This window comes from Bufo gargarizans, chromosome 8, assembly GCF_014858855.1.
Source record: "Bufo gargarizans isolate SCDJY-AF-19 chromosome 8, ASM1485885v1, whole genome shotgun sequence".
Classification (NCBI taxonomy): Eukaryota; Metazoa; Chordata; class Amphibia; order Anura; family Bufonidae; genus Bufo; species Bufo gargarizans.
In genome coordinates, this window is record NC_058087.1 from 88,268,989 (window position 1) to 88,281,399 (window position 12,411).

At 45.5% G+C, this 12,411-nt stretch overlaps 1 protein-coding gene across 1 annotated transcript in view; it reads left to right on the forward strand.

The window, feature by feature from the left end:
• The first annotated feature begins 6,263 nt into the window (after window positions 1–6,263).
• The window catches only part of KLF7 (Kruppel like factor 7), a 140,062-nt gene continuing 133,914 nt past the window's right edge, over window positions 6,264–12,411 (forward strand). The window contains exon 1 of the mRNA XM_044304387.1: window positions 6,264–6,759. Within this exon, the coding sequence (XP_044160322.1) occupies window positions 6,658–6,759 (102 nt within the window). The 5' untranslated portion in view covers window positions 6,264–6,657. The remainder of the gene's footprint in view (window positions 6,760–12,411) is intronic.

Here is a 12,411-nt window from a genome sequence, read left to right on the forward strand (position 1 = left end):
TTGCATCAGTTGTCATCCTTTTGAGCAATTTCCATCTGAAATCCTTTTTTTTTAGTACTGCCTGCAAGAATTTTTTTCCCGTCTAAAAAAATAGATCTCAGATTGAAACGGCTCAATGGCTCAAACGGATGACAACTCATGCAACAGAATCCATAATTATTTTTATTTTACAGGATACAGCTCCTGCCCGCTCCATTAAGGTATGAGCTGACATGCAGGACTCTTAGGCCTCTTTCACACGGGCGTCATGTTTTTTGCCCGGATAAGAGGCGGGTGTGTTGCGGGAAAAAGCGCGATTTTTCCGCGCGAGTGCAAAACATTGTCATGCTCACCGCACGCATCGCACCCGCACGGAAAACTCGCCCGTGTGAAAGGGGCCTTAGGCTACTTTCACACTAGCGGCACAGACCTCCAGCAGACTGTTCCGTCGGGTGAACAGCCTGTCGGATACGTCCTGCCACTAGCAACCGTGTACCCCTGGACTGCTGCTTCGTCCCCATTGACTATAGTGAAAGTAGCCTTAGCTTAGCGGAGCAAGCACAGGCAGGAGCCCGCTCCGCTCAGCTAATCCTGGCATAGTACATGGGTACTGCTGCTGCGGCCCCATTCATAAAACGTCATGTCCATACACTGTACAGCGTTGAGCAGCCAGCGGCGTACAGAAATGTCAGTTTAAGGGTCCATTCACACATCCGCAATTGTGGACCCAAACATTTTTATGGGGCTGCATGATGTGAGGCCCCGATCTGGAATTGCGGACCGGGTCCGCAATTCCGATCCTTAAAAAAATAGAACATGTCCTATTCTTGTCCGCAATAGCAGACAAGAATAGGCATATTCTCTTAGTGACGGCAATGTGCGGTCCGCAAAATGCGGAACACACATTGCCGCTGTCCGTGTTTTGTGGATCCATCCGCAAAACATACACGAATGTGTGAATGGACCCTTAAGCGCACAGGGAATGGTGTGCTTTAGGTAGGGAAAAGTGTAATAAAAATGCCTTAATATAGTATATTAGAAAAACTTTTATTAGGGCATTAGGAACATCTTATTAAATTTTAGTCAAAGGTTTAGTTACTCTTTAAACAAATCTTTTTTTAGAAATGCCGTTTTAGCTGAGGAATTCACCCTTCTAATGAAGGTTAAGATCTGTGGCAAACCAGCATCAAAAACCGCTGTTAGAAACGGCTTTTTTCCTGGTGCAGAAACGCATAGAAATGCGCTTGGAAATTCATGCGGATCTCCTGTATGCTGACCCTTAGGCCCCATGCACACGGCCGTGTTTCACAGCCGTGTGCGGGCCGTGGAACCGCGGCCTGGATCCCTCCTGAGAGCAGGAGCGCATGGCGTCACTGGTTGCTATGACGCCGTGCGCTCCCTGCTGCCGCCGCAATACAGTGATACGCTGGTATGATCTATACCAGTGTATTACTGTACTGTGCCGGCAGCAGGGAGCGCACGGCGTCATAGCAACCAGTGACGCCGTGCGCTCCTGCTCTCAGGAGGGATCCAGGCCACGGTTCCACGGCCCGAACACGGCCGTGTGCATGGGGCCTTACCCTAAGTTCACACCTCAGCGTTTTACAGCGCGTTCCTACGCGCCGTAAAACGCTCAACAATGAGAAACCAATGATTCCCTATGGGAATGGTTCTCACCTGGGCGTTTTACAGCACGTACGATCGCGCTGTAAAACGCCCGACGCTCAAACAAGTTCTTGAGCTTTTTTTGGGGCGTTTGTCGCGCGTTCCCGTACATAGACTTTCAGGAACGCGCGACAATGGGCGTTCGCTTGTCTCTGTATGCAAGATTGCAAACGCCCGTACAATCGCGCATACAGAGCGCTCGTTTCAGAACGCTCAGGTCTGAACCCAGGGTTAGGCTACCTGCACATGGGTGTCGGTAGATGTCCAGAAATTCTGCACAAATTTCTGTGCGCTTTTGCATCAAATCTGCATGTGCTACTTGCAGATTTAATGCAATTCTGTTGCAGATTTCATCCTTCCAGATTTATCTAATCTCATACACGCATTACGTTGCGTTGTTTCTACATGAGAATCTGCTTGGAAAAAACGTGTGTAATTCATACGGTGTGCAGATACACTTCGGCTTCCTGCTCACTGGTGTGGTTTTCATGCAGATTTCTGTGCATTTCTGCCCAAATCCACGTGTGTTACTTGCGGTTTTTGGTGCAGATCTGATGGGATTTCGGCTCAAATCTCACACCCTTGCATTGAAAAGGGTGAAATCCTCAAATAAAATTGCACAAAGAATTGAGATGCATTGGATTTCAGAATCCACACAGCAGGTCACTTTCGGCATAGAAAAAAGCAAAGTGTACCTGAGATTTGTCTAATCTCCGTGCGGTTATTACGCTGCGGTTTTGAATCCATGCTGATATTGATCACCTATACTAAAACTAATTACAGGGGTTGTGTCACATATGTACAGAAAGTTAATACAAGGCACATACTAATGCATTGTGATTGTCCAGTGTGTCCCCTCAGCCACAAATGTGTCCCTTTAAGCACATGCCCCAGTTAAACCTCTATAAAGGGGTTTTCTAGGACTTAAAGGGGTTGTGTCACTTCATAAAATTGCATTTATCATGTAGAAGAAATTAATACAAGCCACTTACTAATATATTGTGATTGTCCATATTGCTTCCTTTTCTGGCAGAATGTATTTTTCCATCACATTATACACTGCTCGTTTCCATGGTTACGACCACCCTGAAATCCATCAGTGGTGGTCATGTTTGCACACTACAGGAAAAAGTGCCAGCCTCTCTGGTGGCCGGGACTGTTGGAGCTCACATAGCTAGTGCTTTTTCCTATAGTGTGTATGCACGGCCACCACTGATGGATTGCAGAGTGGTCGTAACCATGGAAACAAGCCCTTACCTGCTCCCAGCGCACCGTCCACTTCCTGGTTTCGGCACTCGGCGGGGACGGGCTCCATCTTTATTGATGTCTTCTCCCGGCCTCGGCATGCGTGTTCAGTACGGCGCGCGGCCGGCCGGGAGAAGAGAAGTCGTCTGCGCACGCACGGCCACCGCGATTCCTGAGAAGTCCGGTGGCCATAACCAGGGGAGACGGAAGACAACAGTCAGGTAAGTATAGGTTTATTTTCTTCTAAGGGGGGGATTGTTAATTAGATATATTTAGAAAAATGATCACTGTTAAATCATTAACAGATTTAACAGTGATCATTAAGATGAGAATACCCCTTTAACTTCTTCTACATGATAAATGCAATTTTATGAAGTGACACAACCCCTTTAAGTCCTACAAAACCCATTTATAGAGGTTTAACTGGGGCATGTGCTTAAAGGGACACATTTGTGGCTGAGGGGACACACTATTGTGGGAGCAGCTGTGACCAGGAGTGGACTAGAAACTTGAAGTGGCCCTGGAAAAACTAAAAGTGGCCTCATGCAGAAGGACGGTCCAAATTGACAGAAGGCAGTGTAATACATGTAGGCGGGTATACTAGTATAGTGCTTCACAATATACTGCCCTAAAAGCCATCCCTCTTTGTCTCAAATTAAGATAAGAAGCAGGGGGTATAGGATGCAAGATGTGGGCCACAGCACTGAGACAGCCCTACCTTCAGCATCCTGCCAAGACCTCCCCTGGTGATGACCCCTATAGTGCCCCCAGTGGTATGCAGACCACAGGCCTTTTCCAACCTGAGATGCCTGCACCATGTGTACGCTGCCTTATATAGTGGCCTATAAGGGTGAACAGCGGGGCAGGGAGCCATGTGCCCCATCACAGCACTTACCTATATCACCCCCTGAGGACAGCCATACAATTACCACTGAGAACATCTGATCATTATGTACCTGGCCAGCGGCAGAGAGAAGGGCTTAGGTGGCCCCTGGGAAATGGCCCGTCCGCCTCTGGCGGTGACTTATTCTACAACTTTAGGGCCAGTGTAGGGTTATGCAGCAGGTCACACATGGCGCAGCGCTTGGTTTATTGGAAGGGCAGAACCAGAGACATCGGGGGTCATTTACAAAGCGCAATACACCTGTTTTAGGCTTAATAAGTCGCACACACCTTTTTTAAAGAAAAAATTTAACTCCTCTGCGACTATATTTTGTTCCATGTCCTCCAGGTTAGCCATTTGGGAGCGGCAGGGGTCGGGCTGGGACATGGATCTCAGCAAATTTTCTAGCATTTAGGCCTCTTGCATAAGGCTGTTGTGAGGCCATTCCGTGCATTGAGGACCGCAATTTGCACGGGCACCATCCGTGCGGATTCCGCAATGGATCCAGACCCATTCCTTAAGTTTATTTTTTTTGCGGTGCGGAGGCACGGACAGAAACACCACGGAAGCATTCGTGCCTCCATTCCGCAGACCCATTCAAGTGAATGGATCCGCATCCGTGATGCAGACAGCACACGACAGGTGCCGCAATATTGCGGACCTGCTGTTTGTGGGCCGCAATACGGGCCACAGCTGGCAACGGCGATGTGAATGGGCCTGACGGCTGTTTCCAGGCTTGTATGTTGGTGAAAAGGTGTTTTGTCTCATCAGGTGCCATAGATGTGCCTCGTCACAAATTAGCCACATGTGACGCAACGCATCTGTAAGGCTACTTTCACACTAGCGTTTTTCTTTTCCGGCATTGAGTTCCGTCCTAGGGGCTCAATACCGAAAAAGAACTGATCAGTTTTATCCTAATGCATTCTGAATGGAGGTCATTCCGTTCAGGATGTATCAGTTCAGCCCCTCTTCCTTTTTTTGGCCGGAGAAAATACCACAGCATGCTGCAGTTTTCTCTCCGGCCTAAAATCCTGAACACTTGCCGGAATGTAGGCATTCATTTCCATTAAAATGTATTAGTGTAATAGTTAAAATTTCCATATTGGATGAAAACCGGAAAGACGGATCTGGTATTGCAATGCATTTGTCAGATGGATCCGCAGCCACATCCGATTGACAAATGCATCTGTTTGTGTCCAAATTGACGGATCTGGCAGGCAGTTACGGCGAAGGAACTGCCTGCCAGGAATCCTCTGCAAGTGTGAAAGTACCCTTAATCTAAGGGTACTTTCACACTAGCGCTAAAGTTTTCCGGTATTGAGTTCCATCCTAGGGGCTCAATACCGGGGGGGGGGGGGACGCTTCAGTTTTATTCTAATGCATTCTGAATGGAGAGAATTCAGTTCCGGATGCATCAGTTCAGTCACTCTTACGGTATTTGGCCAGAGAAAATACTGCAGCATGCTGCTGTATTTTCTCCGGACAAAATTCCAAAACACTTGCCGGATGCGGCATTATTAAAAGCATTAATGCCGGATCCAGAACCAAGTGTTCTGGTTAAAAAAAGGATCCAGCTTCCTGGTCTGCGCATGCGCTGATCTTTAAAAATGTGAAAAAAATAAATACCGGATCAGTTTTTCCAGATGACACCAGAGAGACAGACAGATCCGGTATCGCAATGCATTTGTGAGACGGATCCGCATCCGTTTACTAATGCTATCCGTTTGTGCACGGATTTCCGGATGCGTTGCCGTAACTGCCTGCCGGATCCTCACAAGTGTGAAAGTACCCTAATACCAGCATAAAAAGCCGGTCATTGTAAATTCTTTATTCACTGTGGGACATTATCTGGGCTGTGGGCACCGCACTCCACCTCAGCAGTGACAGAGATGGCAGCACTATTCACAAAGCTCCACCACCTTTCCCTGCATAGTTCAGACACCATGGAAACGCGCAGCTCCAGCCCCCAGAAGAACGGTGCAGCGCCGGAGACGGACGCGGCACCCGATATCGCAGAAGCGGTACCGCACGCAGCGGTGCAGTCACAGAATGCCGTCTCCATACAAGGCTTAGCGCTGAAGCCCGAGCTCGGAGATTTCTCCGCACTCAGCAAACCCCTGACACAACCACAGCGCGCGGTTCTCTCAGCACTTCTGCCCGTCCACGCCGCAGCTTATATAGCACTCTAAAAATAGCTCCCCTCACACAGCCTTGTAAGGCAGCGGAGAGAAATCCTGTCACCCAATCCAAGCATTTGTTTCTCATCAAACCCCGCCTACCACAAAACTCTGCTCTCCAATTGGCCTTGCGGCTTTTCCCCTCCCTCTGGTGCTCGAAGACACGCCCCATCCCTCCCTGTTCGCCTAACATGGTCACAGGCTCTCCTGAGTGGCAGCTTTTTCCAAGAAATCTTTCGCGCATGCGCATCTTTGGCCTAAGCGAGGGGAGGAGTCTACTCATCTGCCTGATCTGAAGGAGGAGGAGGTAGAAAGTCTCTTAAGAAGCAAGGGGGGGCTAGGAGAGAGAGAGGAGGAAAAAATTTAGCCACTTCTTTCCCCCCTTCCTCCTAAAATAGAGAGCAAAGCTTGCATCCATGAGCAGGCGGCAGTGGTACTCCACACAGAGATGCCAATTCCATGTCAGTGAGTTTGCATCCTCCTTCCTGGTCCCAGCCCTGGAGTGAGCGCAGCCTTGCTGAGGATTCCTTGCCTCCCGCTGGATTGGGACTTTTCCTCTCTTTTCTGCCTGTGCTCAGCACCTTCTACTGTTTCCAATGCTTGGGTTTGATTGATCAGCACTTCTTGTGTGGCTGCAGCTTCCCCACTGACTGTCCTGAGCACTCCCAGGATTATAGCTAGCCTGCATTGTCAGCTTCCCTGGCCACCATGGATGTTTTGGCTAGTTATAGCATATTCCAGGAGCTGCAGATTGTGCACGACACGGGCTACTTCTCAGCAATGCCATCTTTGGAGGAGAATTGGCAGCAGGTGAATGATTTAAATTAATCCTGTAAATCTTTAACCACTGCATTCACTTTCACATTCATTTCTGGAAATTCCCTGGCATCTGTCACCCTCCTGGTGCCCAGCTCCTGCCTACTGTCAGCGACCAGCAGGCATTGCCTCAAAGCATCAGGTTTTCTTCTTTTTGTATTCTTCTCCATGTGGCTGTAGGTGCATTAGGATAAGTTCTGGAGCCGACCATGGCTTGATCTAGAAAAAAAGGCATTGATTCCTTTGTGTCATTGACCCAGATGTGATTTTTGTTCCGATACCTGATGCTTAATCAGCAGAAATCCCATGACACTTCATCATGCTAGTGCCTTACAATGGCATGATCTCATTCCCACATGTGACCAGACGTGTGACAGGCACAGTGCAGATGATGGAGAGGACTATGTAGCCATATAGCCACCAGCCTGTCCTGGACCGATTGTCTGTGTCCATGTGCCGCTCTGTAATACTGTAGCACAATGGCAGCTTACAGTAATAGACAAAAGACTTCTTGTCTACCAGAGAGGGGAATGAATTCATAGATATACTTGCTGGTGCTGGACAGCTCTAAAACACATAGCCACCCTGCCATGGATAGTCATGTGTGTCCTGGTACATGTGAGGTTCCCTGCCATGGATAGTCATGTGTGTCTTGCTACATGTAAGGTTCCCTGCCATGGATAGTCATGTGTGTCCTGCTACATGTAAGGTTCCCCGCCATGGATAGTCATGTGTGTACTGCTACATGTAAGGTTCCCCGCCATGGATAGTCATGTGTGTCCTGCTACATGTAAGGTTCCCTGCCATGGATAGTCATGTGTGTCCTGGTACATGTAAGGTTCCCCGCCATGGATAGTCATGTGTGTCCTGCTACATGTAAGGTTCCCCGCCATGGATAGTCATGTGTGTACTGCTACATGTAAGGTTCCCCGCCATGGATAGTCATGTGTGTCCTGCTACATGTAAGGTTCCCTGCCATGGATAGTCATGTGTGTCCTGGTACATGTAAGGTTCCCCGCCATGGATAGTCATTTGTGTCCTGCTACATGTAAGGTTCCCTGCCATGGATAGTCATGTGTGTACTGCTACATGTAAGGTTCCCCGCCATGGATAGTCATGTGTGTCCTGCTACATGTAAGGTTCCCTGCCATGGATAGTCATGTGTGTCCTGCTACATGTAAGGTTCCCTGCCATGGATAGTCATGTGTGTCCTGGTACATGTAAGGTTCCCCGCCATGGATAGTCATGTGTGTCCTGCTACATGTAAGGTTCCCCGCCAAGGATAGTCATGTGTGTCCTGGTACATGTAAGGTTGGAGAACACTGGCGGAAACTTCAGAACTGACATGTTCTTGGCTTAGATGGTCTCCAGTGCTGAGTCCTGAAGTTTCCTGAGCTGGAAACATTGCAGCCTGGGTGACAATAAATAAATGATAGCCCTGCTTTTCATTGTTTGCCCGCTATGTGTCCCCCATAAAGATGACATATGTTGTCATGTGCTAATTGGAGGGATTTTTACAGGTTTTCACTCTGCCTGATTAAAAAAGCCACAACTTAGTAGGTCAGTACTTTGAATCAGTTGCATATTAATAACAGTCTAGTCAGCTCAATGCAAGCTAATCTGTTGACGTAGCCAGCATGCCCAAGGCACACTGTATGTAATACTTTGGCTGCAGCTGTTGCCTGCCCCAGTAGGAAACCAGAACAGCATTTGCACTTTAGAACAATAGATCAAAGTACAGTAGGATCGCCATTTAAGTTAGCGGAGTCATAATACATGGAAATGCATGGATTTGTGTTGGGTCATCTGCTCCAGCCTCAGCTGGCTATTAATAGACAAGAAAGCTTGGGAGATGCCTTCTCATTTCTTGCATGTTCTTGAATAAAATAAGCCAAACCAGTATGTGCTGGTTGCAGTTTTTGATGCCATTCTCATTTGTGCTGACTTTTCCATGCTAACAGTTGCCATGCAGCCATAGAAGAGCGAGCCATGTTTCTCTAGGAGATGAGAAGATGTTACTTTTACATGTGTTGTATGTCATAGCTAATTCTTCCACAAAGCAGTTAGGCGCTGGATATTTTATATGGAGCCTTGCATTGACGTTTGACTGTGTCTTCACTAAATAGAGGAAATTCCTGGAATTCCTGAACAAAACACAGATTCATGAGTTGTATTGCCTACATCCTTAGCCTTGTGAAGCTTCTCACTGGTGTAGGCTTCACCACTGTGTATCTTGAAGGCTTATCAAACATTTCTTCAGTTCCTCTGAAGACTTGAGATGTTTCATTGTAGGTAAAGTTGTGCAGCCTAGGGAATGTACTTATTATTATTATTTATGTATGTTTTCGATTTTAAACTTTGTAGCATCCGCTCTATTATTTACGCTTAAAAATGATGCGTTAAGATAACCTTCCATTCTGCCTCTGAACACCATTATGAATAATTAAAATAAGGCCCAAAGAGCATTGCCCTAATGTTTAATAATTCAACACAAAATCACTTGCAGAACCATTAGTTTTTGAAGCCTGTGTATGGATTGGAGAGATGCTTTGTTTCATTATTAACCCTTTTTCCTTTTTATCACCTATTGAAAAAAATAACGTTGAAGAAATGGCGACGTAGAATGAAGAGCTAGGACGAGCACATGGGGCATTTGTGGGATCAGCATTATCTGTGCCTTTGAAGGGACACATGGTGGCCAGCATGAATACCTAATGACATTGTCTAAAGGATGATGCTGGTTTCATATGAGAGTGGATAAGGAAAAAACATCTTATTCAGACCTTAAAGGGGTATCTATTTAATGATGAGCAACAACAACCCACTTGGTATTTTACCGAATGAGCAGTAAATTGTAGACTGGTTTTTACAATAGTAATTCTAGAAGAACAGGGTTACACAGCTCCCTTTATTGCATTTTCAGCATGGTCACCTAATGGCGTGGTGGCCAGATATGTAGCAGATTGCATCTGAAGCTGACGGTGGCATTGCACGTTGACATGCATAGTGATAGGAGTAAGGCGCTCACTAACATAATAATAGGAAAGGAGCACATGTCACCCTTTCTATGTCTCTACAACAAAGTCACTTATGGAGCTTCAGCCTGAGGCCTCCAGGAATAGGAGCTTCTGTGGTCATAATTATGAAGCCAATCATTTATCTGTTCTCTTCATTAAGGCAAATAGTGACTATAGATCTTAATACTAAAGATAAGCATTCATTCAAAAAGCCTGTCTTGATTTCTACCCTAAGCATTAGAGCAATGATGGATGACTTGTAGGAATCTCTGCTTCCATGGAGCACAAGGATTTGGAGTTTGCAGAATTAGGCTTCACCCGCAAACCATGGATCCGCAAAATATCGGTATCTTCTGCATGCAATCTGCATTTTACTTATTCCCATCACTAAAATGATTATTCTTGTCTGCAATCCTAACGAGACTAGGACCCGTCCTGTAGTGTGCACAATGGACATACAGATAGTATATGGATGACTTCCATGTACTGTCCATTTTCTTTTTTGTGGACCTATAGAAATGAACAGGTCTGTGAGCGATCCGGAAAAAAATGCAGATTGGACATAAATGCAAAATAAGGTTGTGTGCATGAACCCTTAGGCCTCGTTCACATGGCAGGTTGCTGTATGGAGACCCACAGAATCCTTGTGGCTCAGTACTTTGTGTATCGATGTACAGCACTGTATCATGAGCTAGCATCCTATAAAAGCAGCATCTGATGGGCATTCCATGATTTATTTCCTGTTAGCTCCATTTGGAATCTGCTAGAAATAATGCCTGAAATTAGAATATGGGGGTACAGCAGGGGCCTGACGTGATCTATGGCGCCATATTACTGGGTATAACCTCATTGCAACAGGATTGTAGAATGGCGTGTACTAGAAAGATGGACAGCTAGTAGCCACTGGAGACCAACATTATAACATAAAGTCTTCAGTCATGCATTATGTGTAGATACATAGACCAGATCATTTGGATGTTTTACATGTCTAGGAATTTCGGGATTCTTATACATTTTGTCAGTCGCGGTTTGATGTCGTCATTTTCTTTTTAGTGGGTGTTAGGCCTTGTCCACATAACATTTTGGTGAAGGATTCAATGGGCCAGATTTACTAATCTGTCAGTACCTAGACGGTGTCTACAAAGTGGTGCAGAATGGGGCAATTTGCAAAACTAGGGTGTCTACACTGTTTTCAGACATGCTGATAAAGGGTGCAGGGCTTAGCAAGGACAGGTGGGCCTCTCTGGAAATGGACATGGCCTAAGAAGCAGTGATGCACCAAAATTCATATGTAAAATTCTCTCTCAAAGTAAGACAATAAATAGTTAGTATAGAGTCAGAGAAAAGTGTCTGTCCCTGCCCCACATGTATCATTGGCTGTTTCTCTTTTTTCATTTTGGCAGTACTATGCCTTTAAAAACCAAATATTGTCAACACAGATGATAAAAGCTCCTATATAGATTGATACTCCATTGTCAGTTTACAGCTGCTGTGAGGGGAAGATGTTATCTGAAGGGTAATCCTCATGATTATAATAGGTGTCAAATTGGGATGACAATATGGCAGCTCTATTGTTCTCTTGATATCTAAAGACGTCTACAAAAGAGTATTGCATTGATTAGTGTGATGTGCGATGCTGTAATTGAGTCACTACCGGGGCCCTCTCTGGTCGCAGTGATGGTCTGACTGAAGAACGATAAACGAGACTATTTGCTGCACTAAAAGGCCAAAAATAGGAGGAAGTTAAAAAGGATGTAGAATACATGGAGTGACTTCAAAACATTTTATCCAGAAGACCATCCACACCCCTTTTTGTATTACAAAAAAAGAATGTTAGAACATTTTTTAAATGAAATTGTCCCTTTAAAACACTTACATTTTGTTGGCTCGTTTGGGAAGGATTTGTATCCATCAGGCCATGTGGGTGGATTTCCATAGTGTCTACTAATTACTGTGCATTGAAGAGGCAGCTCAAGTGCATTCATATTCCCTTTATAATTAGCTCCAGGACCTTTTGTTTTGCACTTTGTGGGGGGAACAAGACCTCCAACAATTTGACTCTTATGATATAGCTGATGAAATGTAATGTTTTATGGACATGCCCCTTTAATTAACGCTGATTTGTACATACCGTAGACTATAAATTCTCACTGCACAGTTCTCTCTATAATAATAGCTTGTCTGCTACTGGAAATTAGAAGACACTTTGGTTTTCCATAAACTGACGTCAAATGAAGTGGAGAAGCTGAGAATTTTGTTGCACATTTATATTCAGCATTACATTGAACTGCAGATGTCATCTGTGAAGGCTTTACTCGAATCTCCATATTGCTTCAATAATTCCTATGTATGTGGTCGATATCGGACTAGACTGTAAAATATTTGTCTATTTTGGGTAATTTCTAGGATATGAACTGTACACGAGACCAGTACTACTGCTGGTCTACTAAAGGAATTTCAAGTTCCTCAGTTTTCCATGGTAATTTGTCACCAGAATGCAGATATTTAGTAGCAGTAGTCTTTAGTCTGTGACAGTCCTCTTTCAGACGAGATTATCTGCAATCCATATATGGAGCGTATTTTGTGCAGGAAGGATGGAATGGATGAAATATGCATGTAAATCCAGATG